At 44.8% G+C, this 26359-nt stretch overlaps 1 protein-coding gene and 1 long non-coding RNA gene across 7 annotated transcripts in view; one reads left to right on the top strand and one right to left on the bottom strand.

Moving 5' to 3' along the window:
* The window catches only part of LOC134936484 (uncharacterized), a 90286-nt gene that overhangs the window by 9821 nt on the left and 54106 nt on the right, over nt 1-26359 (bottom strand). The gene's annotated exons all lie outside the window — the stretch shown is intronic.
* The window catches only part of PLPP5 (phospholipid phosphatase 5), an 88043-nt gene that overhangs the window by 52402 nt on the left and 9282 nt on the right, over nt 1-26359 (top strand). For both annotated transcript variants that reach the window (XM_063931533.1, XM_063931534.1), the window contains exons 4-6: nt 12574-12664; nt 19694-19757; nt 23281-23405. In XM_063931533.1, the coding sequence (XP_063787603.1) occupies nt 12574-12664; nt 19694-19757; nt 23281-23405 (280 nt within the window). The remainder of the gene's footprint in view (nt 1-12573; nt 12665-19693; nt 19758-23280; nt 23406-26359) is intronic.

Raw genomic sequence — 26359 nt, 5'->3', positions numbered from 1 at the left:
GAACCTGCTGTTTGTTGCAGCTTTTTTCCCCTACCTCTGCCTCTGGACAGAAAGGACCCGCCTTTTCCCCGCCTGTTTTTCTGGGGTCGAAAGGACTGTACCTGATAATACGGCGCTTTCTTAGGCTGTGAGGGGACATGGGGCAAAAATGCTGACTTCCCAGCTGTTGCTGTGGAAACTAGGTCTGAGAGACCATCCCCGAATAACTCCTCACCCTTATAAGGCAAAACTTCCATGTGCCTTTTCGAATCTGCATCCCCTGTCCACTGCCGAGTCCATAAGCCTCTCCTAGCAGAGATGGACAATGCACTTATTTTAGATGCCAGTCGGCAGATCTCCCTCTGTGCATCTCTCATGTATAAGACTGAGTCTTTTATATGCTCTACGGTTAGCAGAATAGTGTCCCTGTCTAGGGTGTCAATATTTTCCGACAGGGAATCTGACCACGCAGCTGCAGCACTGCACATCCATGCTGAAGCAATCGCTGGTCTCAGTATAATGCCTGAGTGTGTATATACAGACTTCAGGATTGCCTCCTGCTTTCTATCAGCAGGCTCCTTTAGGGCGGCCGAATCCGGAGACGGTAGTGCCACCTTTTTTGACAAGCGTGTGAGCGCTTTATCCACCCTAGGGGGTGTTTCCCAACGTGACCTATCCTCTGGCGAGAAAGGGAACGCCATTAGTAACTTTTTAGAAATTACCAATTTTTTATCGGGGGAAGCCCACGCTTCTTCACACACTTCATTTAATTCTTCAGATGGGGGAAAAACTATTGGTAGTTTTTTCTCCCCTGTCAAAGTCAGAAAAATGTCTCTATGCACGTTGCCATATTTGCACCGCACACTGGTCCGCGCTGCGCATGCGTACGCTCTCCCGTGAAGGCGCATACCCGCAATAGCGGGCACTCGCAGGCGCGGTATGCGTATTTACGGTAGAGTTTATGTAGTCGTAGCGTGCGACTCATTCGTTACATATTTTCACAATTAATGTAGTTTATAGATCATGGTCCCTTTGATAGTTTCTGAAAGTTTGGTTAATATAGAAGGTCCCTGAGCTAAGGAATCCCTCTTTGTATCGTACGAAGGGTCTAACAGGAATCATACAGCAGTGTTTGGTACCCATCGGAAGAGTATTTAATTAGCAATATTCCGGTGTTGGTTTGGAGCGTATTAATCGCTCGTGCGAATAGTTATGGACATAAGAAGTTTATGTCCATTTCTACTATTTACTCATACTCAGGTATGCGGCGGGAAACTTAGTTCCCCACCCACCTGAGCTGTTTGAAATCGTCACAGCCCACCTGTATGAATCAACCTATGACCTTTTGTTGTGATACAGGGTCGAATTCCTTCATCCAATGGACAATGGGATTGTAGGGACTATGAGATTGCATTGTGTGTGGGGCATAAATAGGCAGGCCGACCACATCCAGCTCTCACTCTTCAACGGTTCTCATTGCTGAAAATCGGGTGCTGGATGTCCAGGCGCATGCGATCGTTTACCCTTGTGCGTAAGTTTCTCTCCGTAATCATTGTCTTTCTGTGAGCCAATTTCTCTCATCTCTCTCCGTCTCTCTCTCTCTCTTTCCCTTCTCTTTCTCTCGTATCTCCCCTAGACTAGTATTGTATTGTATTAGATAGTATTGTATTTTGGTTAGGAAGTCTTTGTTATATTGTAGTGTATCATTTGTACTGTTATCCCCTTTTTACAAGTATATTAGATATAATACAGTTAATAGGCTTTGGAACCTAAACCAGTATCTGTGTATTTCCTATAGTGTTAAGTGTTCACTTGAGCGTCGGTGACGCTCAAGCAGCTTTGTAGTTAGTCAGGTTACACAAGGTTGCACTTACACCCTGTATTCACATTAAGGTATTCCGTGTATTTCATTGGTATAAGGTTTAGACATAAAGGTATAGCGTTGTGAGCGTCTGCGCCGCTGGTGATCTCCTCGTGGTCTCGAGCGTCCGCTACGCCATAGCGAATCATTACTCTAGTCATAGCCAATATCGTGTCCTGTGATCACTGGGCCGTGAGCGAACGTGACGCTTGAGCGTCTCGCCTACGGCTGAGCGATCGTTACGCAACTAGCGTACCATTACGGTACTTCTTAAGTAAACAGCGTACAGTGTTCTTAGACTTCATAAAAGGTTGTTTATACGACAAGGGAATTTAGAATTGTCAATTGGGGACTCGTCCTATCCTTCTCATATCTGCACTAGGTAGATCAGCAGACATTATCCCCCCAGCAAAGGGTGGGAGGTTGTCTCGCAGTGCTGACGGGATAAGCGTCTGCTTCGCTTAGATAAAGAGTGCTGAAGGAATCCGGGAACCGGAAGTAAGAACAAAACGCTTGTGTCTTTTAAAACTGTTTTATTTCTCTTCTGTCTTGCGTATACACGCACGCATACATTTATCTGCATTTCTTTTTTCAAATTTCGTATATCACTATTCCTGTTTGCCAAGTTTTATAGTTGATAGAAAGTGCTAAAAGAGATTTGCTGTTATTTCATAGTAGAGGTAATAGTTAAAGTATAGACCAACACACGGCTTGTCTGGGAGATAAGACAGTCAGTGTGGTGTGCGGTAGATGATCAGGGATCACCTACATTGATAAAAGTAGAAATTGTGTTACGGTGGATCTTTGTTTTGCGTACACGTGTCCCTAACAAAAGACTTGCGTACGCAATCCAAACGGCAGACGCACGCAGCGTACATTACGCAACGTAGCGTCTGGTTACGCCCACGTAGCTCAAGTCACGAAAAGTTGAATTAGCGCAAAGCGATAATTAGCGCAAAGGCGATAAGTAACGCACAGCGGTAAATAACGCGACACGGTAAATAACGCAAATCTATTTTTGAAAAAAATCTGAAATTTAGCTTAACAGATCCTGCTCCTAATTGGTAACACAGTTGGACTGAAGACAATTTCTGCGCAGAAATAGATATAGAAACAAAGTGTACATGTGTTGAGTGAGTGTGTTTTTATTACATAAGTTTATATAACTTAAGAGGTTGAACCAAAAGGAAAGTCGGGTACTCGTCAAGGGACACACGTGTAAGTGACATATACGGTGGCTAGGGAGGCATCCTTGGTTAAATAATATTTGAGCATTAGAGTATAGCGGACCATAAGGTAACAGACCAGGAGGTCATAAGGTAACAGACCAGGAGGTCATAAGGTAACAGACCAGGAGGTCATTAACAGACGGTAACAGACCAGGAGGTCATAAGGTAACAGGTAAAATAGACAAAGAGGTCCGCTATAAAAGTCCAGTGGCACAACGCCTGGGGTGTTGGTGCAGAACCCATATAGGCCATAAGCTCTTGCTGAAGGAATCGCGGCCGGAAACATCGATTCCATTGATCTTTCAGTACATGACAAGTAGTGCTTATGTACTGAACGATTGGACCGCACGTAATTGTGTGCAGTAGTTAGTAATCTGACCTAATACCATTAGAGTAAAGTGGTCACAAACGCTATCTGTACATTCTGACGTGATTTGTGTAATTTTTTATTTTTGGAAGGGAAGTTCGCTGGTCACTCAGGAACTATCTAACAACCCCAACTTTACTGGAAAGAGTAAGTGTCCTTCGGGTAACCCTCATATGTTCCAGTAAACAGAAGGTTCCATAGGGGCCCTGTATCGAGTACGCCAGCACCATATCGGTGTGATCAGGTCGTATTGGTCGAGGTGGGCGAGTGAGTGGGGTACTCGGTAAACCGCCACCGCCGGCCTGCCCAGGACATCTTGGTTTGTTTGTAAGGGTTCGCTGAAAACCTTGAGATAAAGATCCAAGGAGGAATAAGCAACACCTGCAGAATTATGGGGGCCAGTTGTTCAGGTAGGGGGCGATCAACCTCGGTTCGGGTTGATTCAGAGAACCGACCCGTTGGGTCGGCAAGGTACATCATGTGTGAAAAATACGGAAGTCACACAGAATCTTTATGTGATGAATGGGAGAGAATGACTGTACAAGACAGGGACAAATTCCCAAGAATAGGTAGCTTCAGTCCAGACGTGTTACAAAATTTAAGGAGGAGGATATGTCTCATTGAACCAACAAAGAGACGAAGTAAACATTATGATTATGTGCAGTTAGGGCAACAGGAAGGTGAATTACAAAGAGAGTCAATTGACTTTTCTGAATCTTATCTTGAGAGGAGAGACATGGCATCGGGGAGGATTATGGTTGCGGAGAAAAGCACAAGGTTGAACAATAAAAACGCTCTTAGCAACTGTAGTATAGATTATAAGAATAAGTGTAATAACTGTAACAATGATTATTGTAATACTGTTGAATGTACAACTATTAACCTATGCAAGTTGCACCCCATGTCAAACTTCCCTCAGGAATACAAACAAGAAAGTGAGCCCAGAACGATGTCAGCACCTCTTCCAGCAACCATCACAAAAGCCATCCAGGTGGACGCGACCAAATTGGTAAAGGCAATAATCAAACCCCCTAACGGAGGGTCAGGTGAGGTCGTGTCCACAGGTACGTACAATGTTTTATATCACGCACAAACAGATGTACCCCAAAATATAAGACCAACACAAGATGATGTAACTGAGCTCGATCTGGCCAGGGTGATCTCAGTCCCCAATGGGAAGACTGACGATCAGGGAATCATTCCCGTCAAGGACAGTGCAATGCGCTGTCTCTGGTCCCGGACCGAATTGAGATCAATTGTGTCTGAATTTCCTGATCCTAGGAAAAATCTAGTCAAATGTCAAAAGTTTATTAAAGAACTAGGAAACGCCACAGAACCCACCAACAAAGAATGGCGGACAGTGCTGAGGGCATGTTTGCCCTCCAGTGTTGACCCTGAAAAGTTCATTGCTGATTGTAAATTAAACACGGAGGTACCTTGTATGGAAGAACACAATCAGGAATGTATTAGGCAGATTAACCGACAGTTAGGAATATATTTCCCAGCTGCTGTCAAGTGGAATGACATTCTCTCCATAAGGCAAAACGAAAGGGAAAATGTTTCTAATTATTTCAATCGAGCACTACAAATAATGGCTAGAAACACTGGGATCGCAGACATCAAGACAAATGCACAACATAAAGGAATAGCGGTTAAGGTATTAATGAATGGTTTAAAAGATGAATTAAAAACAAGGGTACAGACCACCAACCCAAACTGGAGAGATATCTCGGTGACCGCACTAAGAGAGGCCGTCATCAATCATGATCAGAATATCACCAGATACAGAGAGTCACAAAGAGATGAGTTAATGGCAGCAAATATACAGGCCCAAAACACAAGACCACCCCAACAAAAGCCCCACACCCCTGTGAGAAATCCAGATATGGAAGTCTGTTACAATTGTCATAAAAAGGGACACTTTGCAAGAGATTGTAGATCAAGAGAAAGACAACACCATAATCATAAAAATCCAAGGAATCAGGGAAGTACAGGGGAAACGATTGATGATGATGAGCATCCGAGCGTTTGAGGAGGCATCAAATCAACCAAAACCTCAGGTCATTAACACGTGGAGGAAGCCCAGGATTTGTTATCATTGTAGGAGAGAAGGGCATTATGCTAGCAACTGTAATAACCCACATAAAGTTAGACCCCCTAGACCAAGAAATGAGCAAAATTACAATACACACCATTATAATCAGGGATCACATAGGCAGGAAAGGTGATTATTAGGAATGGAGGCAAGCCTGAGGTAACGGTTAATGAAGTGGGAGGTCATTCACTGAAGACACCGGAATGACCAGGTGAAAAGTTGTAAATGTATTTGTGAAAAATGTTTTTTTTTCTCTCTCTCTCTCTATCCCCATCTCTGACTAGTATTGGTAAGAATTCACACATTGCATACCCACTTGGTCCTTGCAGAAGTCTACCAAACCCCAGCATGACCTCCGCCACAATGTATTTCTGGCCAGATACAGACAGTGGAGTAATGCAGGTGCTGGTGGGAAGGGACTGCTCAAGGAGACCATTAGACACATAGATATGACAGCCTAATAAGTCTGACAATGTTTTTCTAATGCTAACAATGTTTTCTTAATGTTGACAATGTTTAAAAATGCTTTGTTTCTCTTTTCTTATTAATGGTTATTGTCGAGTTATGTAATGTATATATGCACATGAATTGTTCTCTATCTCTTTTTTTTCTTTTTGTGCTTTCTCTCTCTTCTCACTCATGTTTCATGGTTTAAAAATGGTATGTCACCCCTCAGTTGGACCAATGGTAATGCCAGATTTTTGCTCCTTACAGAAAGATCGTCGGTTGGGAAGGAATATTGCATCACCAGAATGTTCGTTTGGAAGACTGAGAGACAACACCTTTGAGAAGACAGCAGAACAAGAAGAACAACAAGACGAGAGAACTTATTATCGTAACAAGTTCTCTCCCCCTCAAACTGTTTTCTTATGCCCCCTTTACAAATTTCTTCTTTTCTCCTCCTGTAAGATGGACTTGCCCCAAGAGACTGCAATATGGATTTTCCCGTTAACCAGGATGTTGACCAGAGCAGTCTGTTTCGGTGAGAGTACCAGTGAGGTCGAGAAAGGATCCAGAAAGGTTCTAATGACTGAGACGGAGGTGTAAATTTCCAATAGCAACCCAATCACCAAGCAAAGGCGAGTACCGGGCACGATCTAACAACCATGTTATCTGTAAACATTTTCTTTGAAGGATTGTTAGCTCAAAAAGAAAATTGTATCTGTAGGCTCTGTGATAATCTGGTTGAAGATGGATGCATAAAGAAATGCCAATCCAGTTTTAATATCCATATGGACCGGCATCCATTGAGTGACTATCACTCCATAGTGGGTAGCGTGTTAAATGAGACAAAATTTTTGGGTATGTTCTCAAGTACCTCAAGGGCATAGCAAATCAGGGCTAGTACCATTTCCTTTAACGGTAGGGGAGGTACTTGAGCTAAAGGGTGGGAGACCGGTGGACCGGAGATTTAACATCTCCAGCCCTCCTAGTTTGAAGCTCCACCAATACCATGTGGATAGGTCCCTCTTATGTTTCAATATCTCCAACCCCCGTAAGCCGGGAAATTGGGAAGTGTCATGGAGCAACCTTACCATGACCTTTTCACACAGAGCAGATAGAATGCCTACAGATACAGAGCTGGTACGCCACATAGCCAGTAGAGGAAAATCTTTTCGGTATCGATATACCTTAGGAAATAGGATTACTAGAGTTGGAGAGGTATCACCAGGATACTGTGCACATATCGTACAAACTGATACGTGCATTAGGCAGATGGAAGAATTAGGGTCAGGAGATTTCACCTGGAAGGTTTGTAACATGGTAATGTCCTTCTCCGTCCCATATGTTCTCCCCGATGACGCATATTTCATATGCGGGAGAAAGGCGTACAAGTGGCTTGCCCCAAACTCTGAAGGATTGTGTTATATTGGAAAAGTATTGCCTGAAGTGATGACTGTTACACATGACAAAATGAAGGACATACACCGTGGTGCCCAAGCTCCTTATACTCACACTCATTACGAGCACCGAGTTAAAAGACAACTGTCAGAAAGGTTAGAGCATCCGGCCTCTGATCTTATCCATGAATCCACCGGGATTCAGGTTCTGGTAGCGTTAGATTTCACTCGCACCGCTCGAGGAGTGATGAATTATAGATACATTTCCGCACTCGCCAATTTGTTAGATAATATCACTGAAATGTATGATGACACGTTTAGATACACTGGAAGAGAACTTCAAGCTTACAAAACGGAACTAGTTCAGCATAGGATGCTTCTTAATTATCTTACAGCAGTAACAGGCGGATATTGTGTTACATTGGCAACACAGTACGGCATAAAGTGTTGCACTTATATCACGAATAGCACCGAGGATCCGGTAGAGGTCATAGACCAAAAGATGGATGATATTCTCCAATTGAAGTGGGAATTTCGTCGGAAACACAATCTCACCCTTGCTGCTGTAGGTATTGAGCTGACTGGTTGGGTGTCATGGTTGAACCCGCGAAATTGGTTCTCCGGTTTAGGAGACTGGGCTCAAGGAGTCATAATGGATGTTGGAAAGTTTCTACTATGTATCTTAGGTGTTGTTATATTTATTGGATTGATATTTAGATGCGGGCAGGCTTTAATGAGGTGCAAACAAAGTACAAGAGTGATGAGCTTGAGGAGCGAGGAAACTGTAATTAACCTGGATTTGATTTATGACCCAATGATAGAAACCAGGATGGGATGAAAATGCGATTATACGGTCCGTTTCTTTCACCTGTTTTTCTGCTTTTCTCCAAGATACAAAGACCCCCTTGGACGAGGAAGTTGACGAGACGCTATACAGACAACAGACAAGCACCAAAGATGAAGTTTTGACCACTTGAGAAATGGACACTTGATGAACTTTGCCATGGATCCCCAGTTTCCCTAGTGCTTTTAAACTCACGCTAGCCCAACATTTTTTGTAAATCTGATGGCTCAGACAAAGCTATTTGCTCATGCCCAAGGAGCAATACAGCGCAAAGAAGACGACTCTCAACAGATACCGAACACAACTTCGACGACAGATGTACATTTCCCTGACATAGAATATCATTGCATTTTCCATAAGTGTTCTTTATCTTCATCTCTACAACCCTCAGGTAATGGCACACATAGACGATAGGGAATACAGGCACAGATATCAGCAACCACATATCTCCCCCATTCATGTATCATCAACTAAAATGTGCTCCCCATTTTGTTCAAAATCCGAAAAGAGCTCGGTAAAGTTTGACAGCCCATCCACAGACCTGTACCACAGGATAAGAAGGAATTCAAATGTATACTTCGCAATACCTCGAAGCTTGATTTACAACACGTACGGCACGATGATACATGACCCTCCAAACATGGACTCATACACACATGCTTCTACTTTCTCACTAGGTCATACCCTCTTCACACCTACTCCTCTCTTCTTCCTTACCCCACCATGGAAATCAATTAACCCCTGACTTGCATTTTTCTCCTTAAATGTTTTGTGGCAGTTATTATTGACTGCCAAAGGGTGGACTGTCAAAGTCAGAAAAATGTCTCTATGCACGTTGCCATATTTGCACCGCACACTGGTCCGCGCTGCGCATGCGTACGCTCTCCCGTGAAGGCGCATACCCGCAATAGCGGGCACTCGCAGGCGCGGTATGCGTATTTACGGTAGAGTTTATGTAGTCGTAGCGTGCGACTCATTCGTTACATATTTTCACAATTAATGTAGTTTATAGATCATGGTCCCTTTGATAGTTTCTGAAAGTTTGGTTAATATAGAAGGTCCCTGAGCTAAGGAATCCCTCTTTGTATCGTACGAAGGGTCTAACAGGAATCATACAGCAGTGTTTGGTACCCATCGGAAGAGTATTTAATTAGCAATATTCCGGTGTTGGTTTGGAGCGTATTAATCGCTCGTGCGAATAGTTATGGACATAAGAAGTTTATGTCCATTTCTACTATTTACTCATACTCAGGTATGCGGCGGGAAACTTAGTTCCCCACCCACCTGAGCTGTTTGAAATCGTCACAGCCCACCTGTATGAATCAACCTATGACCTTTTGTTGTGATACAGGGTCGAATTCCTTCATCCAATGGACAATGGGATTGTAGGGACTATGAGATTGCATTGTGTGTGGGGCATAAATAGGCAGGCCGACCACATCCAGCTCTCACTCTTCAACGGTTCTCATTGCTGAAAATCGGGTGCTGGATGTCCAGGCGCATGCGATCGTTTACCCTTGTGCGTAAGTTTCTCTCCGTAATCATTGTCTTTCTGTGAGCCAATTTCTCTCATCTCTCTCCGTCTCTCTCTCTCTCTTTCCCTTCTCTTTCTCTCGTATCTCCCCTAGACTAGTATTGTATTGTATTAGATAGTATTGTATTTTGGTTAGGAAGTCTTTGTTATATTGTAGTGTATCATTTGTACTGTTATCCCCTTTTTACAAGTATATTAGATATAATACAGTTAATAGGCTTTGGAACCTAAACCAGTATCTGTGTATTTCCTATAGTGTTAAGTGTTCACTTGAGCGTCGGTGACGCTCAAGCAGCTTTGTAGTTAGTCAGGTTACACAAGGTTGCACTTACACCCTGTATTCACATTAAGGTATTCCGTGTATTTCATTGGTATAAGGTTTAGACATAAAGGTATAGCGTTGTGAGCGTCTGCGCCGCTGGTGATCTCCTCGTGGTCTCGAGCGTCCGCTACGCCATAGCGAATCATTACTCTAGTCATAGCCAATATCGTGTCCTGTGATCACTGGGCCGTGAGCGAACGTGACGCTTGAGCGTCTCGCCTACGGCTGAGCGATCGTTACGCAACTAGCGTACCATTACGGTACTTCTTAAGTAAACAGCGTACAGTGTTCTTAGACTTCATAAAAGGTTGTTTATACGACAAGGGAATTTAGAATTGTCACCCCAAACATAATACACTTTTTTGAGGTACCTGGGTTTATATCAGAAATGTGTAATACCTCTTTCATTGCCTCAATCATGCAACGAATGGCCCTAGTGGACATTAAATTAGACTCTTCGTCGTCGACACTGGTATCAGTATCCGTGTCGACATATGTGTCTGCCATCTGAGGTAGCGGGCGCTTTAGAGCCCCTGATGGCCTTTGAGTCGTCTGGGCAGGCACGAGCTGAGAAGCCGGCTGTCCCGCATTTGGCATGTCGTCAAATTTTTTATGTAAGGAGTCGACACTTGCACGTAATTCCTTCCATAAGTCCATCCACTCAGGTGTCTGCCCCGCAGGGGGTGACATCACATTTATAGGCATCTGCTCTGCCTCCACATAAGCCTCCTCATCAAACATGTCGACACAGCCGTACCGACACACCGCACACACACAGGGAATGCTCTGACAGAGACAGGACCCCACAAAAAGCCCTTTGGGGAGACAGAGAGAGAGTATGCCAGCACACACCAGAGCGCTATATAATACAGGGACTAACTGAATTATATCCCCTTATAGCTGCTATAAATTATATACTGCGCCTAAATTTAGTGCCCCCCCTCTCTTTTTTACCCTTCTGTAGTGCAGACTGCAGGGGAGAGCCAGGGAGCTTCCTTCCAGCGGAGCTGTGAGGGAGAAATGGCGCCAGTGTGCTGAGGGAGATAGCTCTGCCCCTTTTTCGGCTGACTTTTCTCCCGCTTTTTTATGGAATCTGGCAGGGGTATTTATCACATATATAGCCTCTGGGGCTATATATTGTGATTATTTTGCCAGCCAAGGTCTAATTATTGCTGCTCAGGGCACCCCCCCCAGCGCCCTGCACCCATCAGTGACCGGAGTGTGAGGTGTACAAGAGGAGCAATGGCGCACAGCTGCAGTGCTGTGCGCTACCTTGGTGAAGACTGAAGTCTTCTGCCGCCGATTTTTCCGGACCTCTTCTAGCTTCTGGCTCTGTAAGGGGGACGGCGGTGCGGCTCCGGGAACGAACACCAAGGACGGGTCCTGCTGTCGATCCCTCTGGAGCTAATGGTGTCCAGTAGCCTAAGAAGCCCAAGCTAGCTGCAAGCAGGTAGGTTCGCTTCTTCTCCCCTTAGTCCCTCGTTGCAGTGAGTCTGTTGCCAGCAGGTCTCACTGTAAAATAAAAAACCTAAAATATACTTTCTTTCTAGGAGCTCAGGAGAGCCCCTAGTGTGCATCCAGCTCAGCCGGGCACAAGATTCTAACTGAGGTCTGGAGGAGGGTCATAGAGGGAGGAGCCAGTGCACACCAGATAGTACCTAATCTTTCTTTTAGAGTGCCCAGTCTCCTGCGGAGCCCGTCTATTCCCCATGGTCCTTACAGAGTTCCCAGCATCCACTAGGACGTCGGCGAAAACATTTTATATACTGATGCAGGTGCGCATAAATATATATATATATATATATATATATATATATATATATATTTTATGAGAGCATGTTTAAATAAATTTTTTTTTTTTCCTGGTGTACGCACAATGTAGAATTGCATGAAGCTTTGACTACATGTCCACAATGTGGACACTTCCACTAGCCAGAGTGGAGCTGCATCATGTAAAGTACAATCCAGCCAAGTTCCATCTCACTCATAGGATGGACATAATCAAAAATGCATATGTGTGCTCCTGTGCCTGCGCTGTAGTGTCCGCACGTGCTAAGTCATCCGTCCAACTTAGAATGGTGAAAACTCCCCCAAGCTCACCAGCCATAAGACATTTGCACTTTAATGCTAGATGGCTATATCTGTATTGTATAACCCTTTTATGGAAAGATCTGTTTCATTCATGCCAGGAGTTGTGTGTTCTGGTTATTCTTCAGCCGCACCTCTCATTTCAAATCTTATTGCACTTGGATACTCAGCATGTCAGCTCGGACGGCTCAGATTTAAAAACTTGTGCTGCTGTTTACATTATACATTGTGTGGTGTCCTCACTAGGTACAGGCTGCGCTGGCCCCACCTATATCATCTTCTGCATGGTCATCACTCACTTAAGTGAAAAAATAAGTAGTCTGTGCTCTTAACCCTAAAGGTTCTTGGTGGGTTTGATGGTCCACATATGAATATGGAAATACTTATGTCCATGTTTTATTCTTTGTTTCCAGCTGATCTCTTTCCTGGCACCTGTTTTGGTCGTGGTCATCGCACGTATTTGCCGCCGGGCGGATCACACGGATACATGGGTAGCCATACTTGGTAATACACTGACTTTAAGTAGTTTGCTCAAAGCACTGTAGGTCTAAAGCTGTGTACGCACTAAAAAGAAATGTCATTCATTCATGTGACAAACAGAATATCTGTGTGTGCACCCGATTCATCTAGGAATGTCCTTGTTCACAGACCTATCGGGCCGGCTCTGCAGCACAGCCGTTATATCGTCCTATCTGGCTGTGTGTATGGCCGGCTGTCTCTTATGCTGACCAAGATGACACAGCTGCACGGGCAAATTCAAAGCCCAGTTGTGAGGTCTAGCCTGACATATTGAGCAGTCAATTGGTAATTATGTACAATTACCAAATTGGTTGCTATGTGGAGGGGAATTCGGTGGTTGCTGAATGCTTTGGCACAGTGTGTACCCAGCATAACATAGCTCCTTTGTGTGGAGTTCAGCGACCCGTCAGGGCAGTCTGAACAGCAGTGTAGGCCCCCTGGGCAAAGCAATGCATCGGGGCCCCTACACATCCTCCAGCAGTAGGGGGTGCCATCAGCTGCAGCTTTGATGTCCCGTGGGAGGTAGGGGGTGTTCTATATCCCACACAGCATGTAGGACATGGAGCAGTAATTTTTGCTAATTATTCCTTTGCTGCACAGATGGAGGGAGAACACTAAACTGTAGAAGGGGGCATTGGGCTGAATAAAGAAGCCCGGGTACATGACTTCCAGGGTGGTAGGGGGTGTTTAATACGCAGGGGAGGGGTGGATAGTGGAGTAGGATTAATATTCATCATTTTCTGGTGGGAGGGCAGCGTGCTTGACTGCAGAAATTTCCAGTTCCTGGAAATAGATCTATCATTCAATGGGATTAAAAAAAAAAAAAACAGATTCCCACCTTTTCAGGAGGTTCTGGGGCCTTGGGGATCAGAGTTCAGGAGCCAGAGCAATCCACCGACGAAACACTAAAACTGCATATCAGGCGTGTGGATCAGCTGCTGGAAGGCTGATATCTCTGGTTCTGGGCATAGTAGAGACAAGCTGCCAGTGTCCACCGGAAGGGGAGAGAACACAAGATATCTGTCTGGGAACAGCAATTATCAGGCTCTGATGGGGATCACTGCTTTTGAAGTCAGATTATCTCTGGTTCCACAGGACCAATTTAAAAAACTGTGATACCCCTGGAAAAAAGTGGGTCCCTCGGCTATCAGACTAGGGCCCATAGACTCGAGGGGCCCTTGGGCAACTGCCCACTGAGCCCATACAAAAAGATGGCCCTGGTGACCGTGCCAGGGGTTGATACACTAAGCAATCCTGCTTCCAGGGCCTGATTTGTTGGTGAGCAATATAACCGTGCCAGTAATGCCTGTACTCTCCTTGCGTGGCCACTAAGAATTTCTGGTTTCCACACCTCTAATAAACAGAGCTTCCAATATATGGCTCTCCATAGCTGCGAGTGTCAAAGATATCCATTCTGTGTGTATGTTCTAGAAACCCTTCCAGTTCTCCCTCTTGTGCTTTTTATAGCAATCACTAAGTCGCATTCTACATTTGTAAGTTTCCGTCCATCTTTATCACCCAGTTAGCCATAATAGGGTTACTTTTATGTATTGCAATGAAAGATCAGTGGTGCAGCTTATTTGATTACTACTTTTCTTCCCTATCCTCTTGCAACACTTTGAAAAGAAGAAATTAGTCAGAACCTAATCTAATAAATTATAAAATGTTTGTGACTGATACAAAGGGGGCTGGAAATGTGTTCCTAAAAACGCAGGCGCAATTGGCGTTTACAAAAAATAAAAATTGTATATGAAAAATTGCGATTACCATAAGGTACATTCAGGTCGGCACCAGTGGCATATGCACCCGCTTTACATCCCATACACTTGTAAGAAAATAAACAATTTGTATAAACATACACCTAAAGTGAATGTATGTGTGACAAACAAAGAAAGCAGCAATCATCGCCAGGCATAATTAGTGTGAGTGCTGGTTGCACCTGCTCCTTCCCACCTGCAATTAATGCAGCTCTCAGGTGTGTATATGTCTGTCTCTGTCTGCACCTGTTAGCACAAGCTCCCCAATACTTTACATGGCCTGTGTTGGGACTCTGCTCTCTACCCACCTCTCCAGACGCAGGCTGGTTTCAGATTCCCATAAGTGTACCCTTTGGGTGCATGCAGAGTGATCCACGCAAGATCTGCTCGGGAAAATAATGCGCACTGTGCATCAATTATTATTTTGATGCAAAATTTCCACTACTTTATCAAATGTGTACGTCATGATTAAAATATTCTTTACAGTTATGGATAAAGCTTCCTTATCCTGTCAGTGCACCTCCTTTCATGATAGCGTTACTATATTTGTGGCCTAATACCAGGATATTGCCCTTTACTACTTCCTCATTGAAATAGATGGTAAGAAAACCTAGAAATAATTTGAACCAACAGAAATGGAGTAACTTGTATATTGGGCAGTGAGATGGAGACAGAAAATATATATAGCTCCAGTGGTCGAAGTGGGGGTATGGAAAAGTGAAGGTTGTAATTATGCTCTCCTGGAAAAGGGGGTGTAGTCACTTAAAAGGCTGTGTGTCCATAAGTATAGTGTACTGCACCATGGGGGTCATTCCGAGTTGTTAGCTCGTTGCCGATTTTCGCAATGTAGCGATTAAGGCAAAAATGCGCATGCGCATGGTACACAGTGCGCATGCGCTAAGTATTTTAGCACAAAACTTAGTAGATTTACTCACGTCTGAACGAAGAATTTTCATCGTTGAAGTGATCGGAGTGTGATTGACAGGAAGTGGGTGTTTCTGGGCGGAAACTGACCGTTTTCTGGGAGTGTGCGGAAAAACGCAGGCGTGCCAGGATAAAACGCGGGAGTGTCTGGAGAAACGGGGGAGTAGCTGGCCGAACGCAGGGCGTGTTTGTGACGTCAAACCAGTAACGAAATGGGCTGAGCTGATCGTAGTGTAGGAGTAAGTCTCGAGCTACTCAGAAACTGCTAAGAAATTTCTGTTTGCAATTCTGCTAATCTTTCGTTCGCAATTCTGCTATGCGAAGATACACTCCCAGAGGGTGGCGGCCTAGCGTGTGCAATGCTGCTAAAATCTGCTAGTGAGCGAACAACTCGGAATGAGGGCCTATATACACATTATGCACCACAATCATAGGACCCCTTATACTATCTAGTACTGGTGTCCCTTGCACATTATCCCACACGGAATGAGCCAAAATTCACATTACACCACACGGAATGAGTCAAAATTTCACATTACGCAACACAGCATGATCCACAATTCAGGGAGACAGCAGAGACAGGCAGAGGGACATAAGGAAGCAGGGAAACATTACCTAATGAGATGAGCAGCGGAGGTGCGGAAGGGACTGGAGTCGGCGGCAGCGGAGGAGCTCATGGTCAGTGAGAAGAAGGCCTTTGGTGTGGTGGCGGGGAGGTCCCTCTGACAATATATGCAACCACTGGAAATCTATTCATGCTGCTATATAAATTTATGTGACACCCCGGTGTAATGAGGTTTTTATATATACTGTATGATGTATAAATGCAGGTCAGATGGTACCTTATGTTAGCACAGCTTCAGGTATCGACTCTTGCTCTGGCACCCTGACTTTGGCAGCATTGTTGCTGCTTCCGTCCAAGCACACCACAGGAGAGAGGCTCTCTGCCGCCTGCCACTGGCCGTTCACTGCTGCTAACCACAAATGGTGGTCAGCGGCAGGCGGCTGTGGGCGGCAGAGATCCTAGAGCCTCACAGGTCCGGCGCTTTACACAGCCGCCTATTCAGCGTGGGTGCCGGGCAAGGACGAGAGCAGCATCCTTAGTGCAGCAGGCTGGCCACTTCCCTTGCCTCCTGCTGCACACTCTTTAAAAAAAAAAAAACTAATTCCAGGTTTAGTGAAAAGAAGTGCCGGTATGTCATACCGCCGCATACCGACCCACTTCTACCACTGTATAGCTCTATAAATAACATGTTGGGTACATGGACTTTGTTTACAGAGTTATATGGCACAGCACACACTTCCTGTATATGTTTAGGTAGCCAGACTCTCTAGCAGAAAATCCTTCTGTTTTATAAAACGCAATACTGCAGAGAGAACAACCCATCTATTACAAACGTTTGCATTACACCGCTTTATTAAGATTTCAGACTACCACACAATGGTACACAGTTGTAAGTTGTTGGTACAAATCTCTACCTTTTAAATAAGCGTGGTCTGTTCCATTTAAAAAATTTGTATACTCCCATGGCTTGTAAAAAGCTTTAGGTTCATAAATCTAGCCCCAGGGAGCAATGTTTGGGTGTGTAGTATGGATCACAGGTGACTACTGTAACCAGTCTGTGGAAAAAAACATTTCTAAGCTAACCTTTTGTTTATATCACAGGCTTTAAGGTGTAAGGTGTGTACACACGGTGAGATCCTTGCTATGTCCTATTTTTTCTTGAGATTTCCCTTGAACTCCCCGGAGGCCAGATAGGACAGATATGCCCCCCCCCCAGTGCCAGATATGCCCCCCCCAGTGCCAGTTTTGCCCCACAGTGCCAGATATGACCCCCAGTGCCAGGTTACATTGCCCCACGGTGCCAGATATGCCCCTCAGTGCCAGGTTACATTGCCCCACAGTGCCAGTGCCCCACAGTCCCCAGTGCTGCCCCCCAACCCCGCTGGATATACTTACGTGTCCTTGGATTTTCTCCTCCACGTGCTGCCGCTGCTTCTTCTTTCTTCCTTCCTCCGCGCTGTGAAGAGAATGGACCGGCGGGGAGTGGCCACATGACGCTGATCGGCATCGCAAGCTCATATCGCAAGGTACTAGAAACACTTGCGATATGAACTAGATAGGACACCGATCTAGCAAGGATTGACTTGCCAGCTCGGTCTATCTTTTCTTGCGATGCCGACCGCGCGGGGACGCGCATCGGGATCGGATAAGGATCGCAAGGTGACTTTCACCTTGCGATCTGCACTATATTTTCATCCGATTCTGACTATATAGTCAGAATCGAATGAAAAAATCGTACCGTGTGTACACACCCTAAGGGTGTGTACACACGGTACGATTTTTTCATTCGATTCTGACAAATAGTTAATCGAGATGTGTGGGTTCAGATTTACTTGGTTTGGATTTTTCGTATTTGGCTATCTAAAACACGTTACAGTTGGATAGCCAATAAGATGCTGTTTTGTGATCGGAGTAAATTTATTATGTTTCTTATATAGCACAGCATATTCCCTTTCGCTTTGAATTGGAAAATGAACACGCACATCTCTAGTTATTAATCAAGACTGTGTATTAAGAAACACCCATTACACTTGTATGCTGTGGGGTTGATATGGTATCCAGTCTTTAGGTCGACCACTATTGCTCGACATGGCCACTAGGTCAACATATCAAAGGTCGACACATGAAAAGATCCACATGAGTTTTTCACAATCCCCCCCCCCCATTTTTGAACTTTTATACTTTACGTTCCACGTGGACTACGATTGGGAATTGTAACCTGCCTGAAACATGGCGAGCGAACACTGTGCACTAATTGGGGTTCCCCGTCACTTTACAAAGAAAACACCAATTTACAAAAAAAACCCTCATGTCTATCTTTTCAATGTCGACCTAATGACCGTGTCGACATGTCATGTGTCGACCTAGTTCCTGTCGACCCAACGATCCACACCTGTTGACAGATGCATGGATATCCTTAAAACCTGGACTGGTAGGGTACATTGAGGACTGAGGGCCTAATTCAGCATGGAACGCTGCTCTTGACACCATTCAGTCCTGTGCAGTGTGCGCACGTGCAGAAGGGAGAGGGCATTGCATTGGCATTTCGTGGGTGTCATTGGGGGGGATGTGCAGTCTAGACAATGGAGGCTTGTGTGGGCAATTTGCGAGGCGGGCTGCAGCAGCTGCGTCCCGAAACATGGCGGGTAGCCGTCTGCCTTAGCTGCATAGTCAGAGTGCAACCCTAAATATGTGAGAGCGCTCGCATGTCTGCGGGGGTGGGGCAGGGCCCGGCATGCGGGGAGCGGACTTGCCCTGTGCTGCGCGTTTCTTCACATGTCCGAGTAAAGGGTTGTAGGTGTGCGATTTTCTACAACCCTTACTGAATTAGGCCCTGACTTTGGGAAACACTGATGTGCAGTAAAAGTTGGGGAAAGGCCCAGGAACAGACCAGATGAATCGCGTTACCAAGAGTCCAGAATGGTTTTGAAGTTGCAGTGAGGGAGATTGCTGGGAGTAACAAAGCTGACAACATGGGCTAATTGTATCTGATTGGACTGGATGTAAGGTGCCAAAGATCGGATGCAAGTAGGATCGAGAACTCTCCACTTTGCTATCTTGTGCACCCATCAAATGTGGGGAGATGAGCTTAGTCCCTACCCCATGGGTAAAGGAATGCAGTGTAGTAGAGTGACCTCCCATTGAGGAGGTGGAGTTTATAATGATAGATGTCCGTAAAATAGTTTCCCAACTCAATGGCTTTTGTCTCGGTCTGACCAGAGTTTAGCCAGCAGTACTACTGTTATGTTGCCCACAGCAAAATGTAATTCCTTTTTTCTACTACTACAAGTGATAAAACATAATATGATGTAGCAAGAAAATTAACCTGTCAAAAACCACTAGAAAGTGTTTCTACACTCAGAACGTTGCAGTATACTGGTGCCCCATCTCTGCTGCTCTCCATCTCACTCTAACACCAGGTTATAGTCGTGGAAAACAACTAGGCAAGAGTTTACAGTGATGATCAGAGTTTCCGTCTGTTAAAATAAATTAGCTATAAATCCATTAAAAAAAAGTTTTTTTCCCCAACTATAATGAATGCAGGGGTTTTACAAATGTACAAAGCAATATTGCCCAGGGAATAAAAAAAACAGCAACCCTATTGTGATAACCAGGCCTCTATTACTAACATTAGGCAGAACATTTACTAAAGCCTAATGTCCGTGTGACTCTGTTATGTGCAGAGCGGAAATCTTTCCTCCTTACCATAATATTGGCAGCGTCTGGAATATGTAGTTAGTTACTGTTTCCTGTTCTTTGTTTTTGCAGCCGCCAGTCTCTCTCTTGCCCTCAATGGCATCTTTACCAATACAATAAAACTCCTAGTTGGAAGGTAAGTGACCTGCAACAAGACGGCCCTTTCCCTAATACGCTGTATGCGGCATTATCTGTACACCTTCCTTGCTCTGGACGAATTCCCCTGACAGACTACTGTAGGAGACCACGTTAGAGATGGAACTGCGCGTACACCCTGGAATTGGACAGACTGTAGCTGAGCGCTATCGTAGTGCAAGTCAAAAGATCCACGTGTGAAGTGTTACAACGCCCTGAAACTAATCTAATTATATTTTTAGTTTGTGTGTCTGTGCATTTGCTTTATTTATTAACCGTTTCTTATACAGGTTGAGTATCCCTTATCCAAAATGCTTGGGACCAGAGGTATTTTGGATATCGGATTTTACCGTATTTTGGAATAATTGCATACCACAATGAGATATCATGGTGATGGGACCTAAATATAAGCACAGAATGCATTTATGTTTCATATACACCTTATACACACAGCCTAAAGGTCATTTAATACAATATTTTCAATAACTTTGTGTATTAAACAAAGCTTGTGTACATTGAGCCATCAAAAAACAAAGGGTTCACTATCTCAGTCTCACTCAAAAAGTCCGTATTTCGGAATATTTCGTATTTCGGAATATTTGGATATGGGATACTCAACCTGTATAACGCAGCATATTCCATTGCGCTTTACAATTGGAAACAACAACAATGATCTAGCAAAACTGGGTAAAAACAGACAGACATAGAGGTAGGGAGGCCCTGCTCGCAAGCTTACCATCTATAGGGAAATAGGCATTGTTACACAAGGATAGATGCTATCTATTGCATAATGGTCCACCAGATTGCTAGGTTCTTAAGGGGTTGTATGATATGATCACCCCGCAATGTTGGCCAAGTGTCAGGAGGGTGTGAGAGTAAAGAAAGACAAAATATGTGGGGTTTATGTGTACTGTACAGAGAGGATGCACTGAAGGTTATGTGGGTGGGTCTGGAATTTGGTAGGCTTGTCTGAAGAGATGAGTTTTCAGAGAACGTTTAAAGGTTTGGAGACTAGAGGCAAATCTTATTGTGCGTGGGAGGGCATTCCACAGAGTGGGTGAAGCCCGGATAAAGTCCTGTCATTTTGAGTGTGAACAAGTAATGCGTGTGGATGAGAGATGCAGATCTTGTGCAGAGCTTAGAGGTCGGGTAGGGAGATATTTTGAGATGAGTGAAGAGATGTATGTTGGTGCAGTTTGGTTAATAGCCGTGTATGTCAGTAAAAGTATTTTATATTTAATATGGCAGAATACTGGTAACCAATGGAGGGACTGACAGAGCGGATCTGCAGACGATGAACGTCTAGCGAGGAAGATTAGCCTCGCAGCTGCATTCAAAATGGATTGTAGTGATGAGAGCCTATGTTTGGGAAGACTGGTCAGGAGACTATTACAATAATCAATGCGGGAGATAATGAGAGCATGGATTAGAGTTTTTGCTGTGTCTTGTGTAAGATAAGGCCGTATTTTGGATATGTTTCTTAGATGTATGTAACATGATCTTGAGACAGATTGAATGTGGGGAACATAGGACAGATCAGAGTCATGTATGACACCTAGGCAGCGAGCTTGTGGGGTAGGGGTGATTGCAGAGTTCTCAACAGTGATAGAGATATCAGGTTGGTAACTACTATTGGCCGGTGGAAATATAATTAATTCTGTTTTGAAAATATTAAGTTTGAGGTGGCGAGATGTCATCCAGGATGAAATGGCAGAAAGGTATTCAGTGACACGGCCCAATACAGATGGTGACAAATCTGGGGAGGATAGGTACAATGTTTTTAAACGGGTTATACACCAATTTTCATAAGTCTCTGCTATCATTATTTATATGGTGCCAGCATATTCCTTTTACAATTGGAAACCAAACAGAAATAAATTGAGACTATGTAATAACAAAAAGACAAGGTAAAAGGTTACACGGTTACAGTCTATAGGGAAATAGGAAGCTATCTAATATGGGGCCTAATTCAGACCTGATCGCTGTGCGGCTAATTTTGCTGTCCTGCGATCAGATAGTCGCCGCCCAAGGGGAGTGTAAATCCGCCTGTGCAATCACATGTGTACGCCGTGCGAAAAATGTCCCTCAGTCAGCGGATAGCTGCAAATCCATTCGCACCTCACTCACCATTGAATGATTTTGCCACTGTGTGCAGTCTGTACGCAGCCCAGGACTTACTCCTACACTGTAAAAACCCAAAAAAAAACAGGCCGATTGGGTCCGGAGCTGATATCACACAGCCTCCCAGAAAACGTTTGGAAATACCTGCGTTTTCCCTGACACTCCCAGAAAATGGCCAGTTACCACCCGCAAACTGCCCCTTCCTATCAATCATCATGTGAATGGCTGTGCGATTGATTTTCGCACCAGCTTGTCGCTGTTTGGCGAAGCCTGTGTGCATTGTGGTGCATGCACAGTCAATCGATAACTGCTGTGCGTTTTCGCACTGTGGGCGATTATCGGGTCTGAACCTGGCCCATAGTGTATTGGTTCAGCCAGACTGCAGAGGTTCTTGGTATGCTGCATGTTACAGTCACACAGGAGTGTTGGCCTGGGGTCAGGTGTGTGTGTGTGTGTGTGTGTGTGTGTGTGTGTGTGTGTGTGTGTGTGTGTAGAAATAGAACATGTAAGATACAGCTTGTGTGGACTGTGTAGAGGGGAAGTAATTGGGTAGAATAGCTTAAGAAGGTTATGTGGATGGTTCTGGAATGTGATAAGCTGCCTGAAGAGGTGACTTTTCAGGGAAGTACTTAAAGTTTTAAAGGCTAGAGCAAAGTCTTATTGTGAGCGGGAGATCAATCCAGAGTGTGTGCGGCCTGAAGTCCTGTAGCTGTGAATGGGTGTAGGTAATGAGTGTGGATGAGAGATACAGCCCTTGTGCAGGGGGGTTGAGTTGGGAGATATATTCAGATGTATGTTGGTGCAGTTTTGCCTTATATAAGCACAAGTATTTTTATATTAAGCGCCGTAAATTACAGGACAGCAATGTAGGGCTGAGGTAAGAGCAACTGAAGAATGTTTTGCTAGAAAAATCAGTCTCTGCTGCATTTACAAAAGATTATAGGTCTTATTAAGAATTTTAAGGTCCCTTTAATACTCTCCCCTCGTGATTTTTTAGACCTCCACCCAAGATTTATTTAGTTTATTCTAAGTGTGGGTGCCCAAGGTTTAAGAGAATAACAATGTACATGCTTCCCATCTTTCTATCTCCAGACGCATCCAGCTCCTCTTTATTGTAGGGAGTCTGTCATGGATGAGAGAATTTGTACATACAGTACTATGTGGGAGGGGCAACATAGTAAATAGAAAATAACTCTTCTGTAACATGTCCCAGCACTGTTGCGGTGCATGTGACTGCTGTAGGCACCATAACTAGAATGCTGCAGGTATGCTCCTTTTTGTGGGTTTACTATTCAGCTGGTCCTGCACACTAAACACGTGTCTATAGTCCATGCCAGACCATCCTTGGTGAAGGAGACGTGAATGTCTCAGCCTTCATGCCACTTGCTTTTTTTTTTTCTTAGGCCTCGTCCAGACTTCTTGTTCCGCTGTTTTCCAGATGGCCGAGAATCGCCCAGACTCGATTGTACAGGTGACCCGGAAGTGGTGATTGAAGGGAGAAAGAGCTTTCCCAGTGGCCACGCCTCATGTAAGCAGCATTTAAAATGAATTGCCACATGATTAAGAAAAATAATAATAATAACAAAATATGTATAATAAATATTATATAATATACTGAGAGTCCAGCACTCCCCTTAGTAAGCTCACTCACCTCAATACATCCGTACATAAATTAATAATGGGGTTTTAGTTCATGAATTGTACAATGCATTTAAGCATGCAGCCCAACATCAAGGGACCCCATCTCTCTGCAAGTCCTTTTGTAACACCTAGACTTTTAAAAACATGCCCACTGCTATCACATCAGTCACATTAAAATATGCTTAACTCCTGCAGTTCCATCGACTCTCCCGCCCTCGCTGAACTTTGCCTACATAACAACTTCCTATTACATCTCCCTTATATGTAGAAGTGACTGACATGTGTACACTTTTGCATCACCCATACTTGCGTCTGTGCTTTGCCAACAGTCAAACATTCAACTATGCATCTCCCCAAAGTGTCTGTTTCAAAACTATTAGGAAAGATGACAACGTGGGGGCTGGCGAGGGCAGATATATGCATGGACATTATGTAGTCCTCTTTGCACGGATGAGACCGAACTGTCACAGCCGTGTATCCTAGCGCCTGTTGGGTGAGTGTCCCTAGTGACTATAAAGGGGGGTACACACAGAGATCTGTGTTTTTAAAATGTAAGCAATCTGACTAGATTGCCTAGATTTTAAGCACTGATCGGCCGTGTGTATGCCTCCCAGCGATAGGGGTCGCGCATCGCTATTGCCGGTGCTAGATTGAGCCTGCATGCAGGCTCAATCTAGCGGGTCGCTCACTTCAGCGCTGTGTGAAGTGAGCGCACCCCCCCTCGCTCAGCACATCGCGCTGTGCTGAGCGGGGGGAGAGATGTGTGCTGAGCGGTCTGTGTTAAGATCGCTCAGCACACATCTCTCCCGTCAGTACTGGCCTTAAGAGATTACTCTGTGCAGTGCTGCACTCTATGGGACTGTTATTGGCCCCCCAGCCCCCATGTACTGTAGTGTAGGTATTAGCTGACCCCTAGGTAGGTATATGATGAGAAATGGGAATTTTTTTTATTTATGTGACACACAATAGACTTTACCAAGCTTTATTTCTAGTAATTGTCTTACTATACTCCATTAAAACACAGCAAAGGGTTTACACACAACACAAAATAAACTTTTCCGTTCCTTGGATACTTTTTTTTTTTTTTAAATTGTTTATTTTAATTTTCAGGTTATAGATAATACAACAGCTCCCCACCACACGTGGGGTGAGCTGCTACGTGTAACAATATACTACCAGAGGCAGAAATATAACCTTAATACAAAGAACATGCGGTTCCCAACATGCGAAAAGAGAGAAAAAAAAACCAAAAAACAAAAAAAAAAACAAATAAGAGCCAATACCCAAACATTTTTAGCGCGAGGAACAGCAGTAAATTATGCTTCGGGGGGAATAGAGGCTATTCAGTCGGGTTGGGAGCCGGGGGTTAAACTCGTGACTATAGCAGTATGAGGAAAAAGACTAAAGAGAGAGAGAGCATGAAGAGAGAGAAGGAGAGACGGGAAAGACGAGGAGGGAATAGAGTAGGGGGGGAGAAGAGACAGGGTTGGAGGGACCGCCGGTGCGCCCCCGGATTCTGCTAACCTCGTACAGGGCGCTAGTACAAAAAGGAAAGTGCTATTTGAGGGACACAAAGAGGACATATTTAGGGCGAGCCCATATCTACTCGTCTGGGTAGGGGATTACAGAAATCATAGTAGGAGAGCCATCGAGCCCCCGGGGGGTCGTAATCCACTTGCGGGAGCCTGAGAATCGAACCATAGTTCCCAACTCAGGAGAAACTGGAAAGATCTATTATGAAGGTATGCAGTGATTTTTTCCATGCTTGCGAGGTACCATACTTTGTTGATGACCTGTTTAATAGGGGGGGTCTCCTTCTGTTTCCATTGGAGGGCAATTGAGCACCGGGCAGCGTTTAGAATCTGTGTCAGTAGTTTACCGGAGTTTGGAGGTGCGTTAGCAATGGGGAGGCCCAGTAGGAAGGACCAAGGGTCTTTTTTTACCTGGGTCTGGAGCACTGCGCTCAACAGGCGTGTGACTGCGTCCCAAAATAGCATGATTTTAGGGCATGTCCACCATATGTGGAGGAAAGAGCCATGTCCGCCGCATCCTCTCCAGCACATGGACGATGAGGAGGGAAACATTTTGTGGAGTCTAGAGGGGACAAAATACCACCTATATAAGATTTTATATGCGTTTTCCTTTACTAGGGTTGAGATAGAGGACCTCGCGGCCGCAGTGAAGACATCCGCCCAATCATAGTCATCAGGCACCGGACCTAGGTCCCGTTCCCACTGGAGTATGAAAGCCGGGGTCGCCGACTGGTCCCATGTCTGGAGAAGGGAATACAGTAGGGAGATGATTCCTCGAGCGAGCGGTTTGTGATAGCAGTAGGACTCCAGAGTGGAAAGAGGTTGGAGCGGGGACGAGTTCGAAAAAGAAGTGACAAAATGTCTTAGCTGGAAATAGGTAAAGGGGTTCGCTTCCGGGAAGTCAAATTTCGTTATGATATCCGGTAAAGGTGCACAGGCACCCTCGGACAGCACGTCCAGAACAAAGCGGATATTCCGTTCCAACCATGGACGCGAGCGGGTCTGAGAAAGACCCGGGGCGAAAGAAGGGTTGTCCCACAAGGGGGTAAGCGCCGAGGGAGATGTCAGCAGGTGAAAGCGACGTGTACAATAGTCCCAGATCTGGCAAGTGAATTCCAGCACCGGGTGCAGTTGTAAATGAGGTGATCTAGTTCTAGGAGGGGATAATAGTAGGGACGACAAAGATGGAATGTGACTAAGCGCCGTCTCCAACTGGAGCCAACGTATGGACTGCATAGGGGCGAACCAGGTCACCGCTTGGCTGAGGTGAGAGGCCAAATAGTAAAGACGGATATCTGGAAAGCCTCTA

The sequence above is a fragment of the Pseudophryne corroboree genome, chromosome 6 (assembly GCF_028390025.1).
Source record: "Pseudophryne corroboree isolate aPseCor3 chromosome 6, aPseCor3.hap2, whole genome shotgun sequence".
Classification (NCBI taxonomy): domain Eukaryota; kingdom Metazoa; phylum Chordata; class Amphibia; order Anura; family Myobatrachidae; genus Pseudophryne; species Pseudophryne corroboree.
Note: the sequence above shows the minus strand (reverse complement) of the source record. Positions and strands in the feature narration are given on the sequence as shown.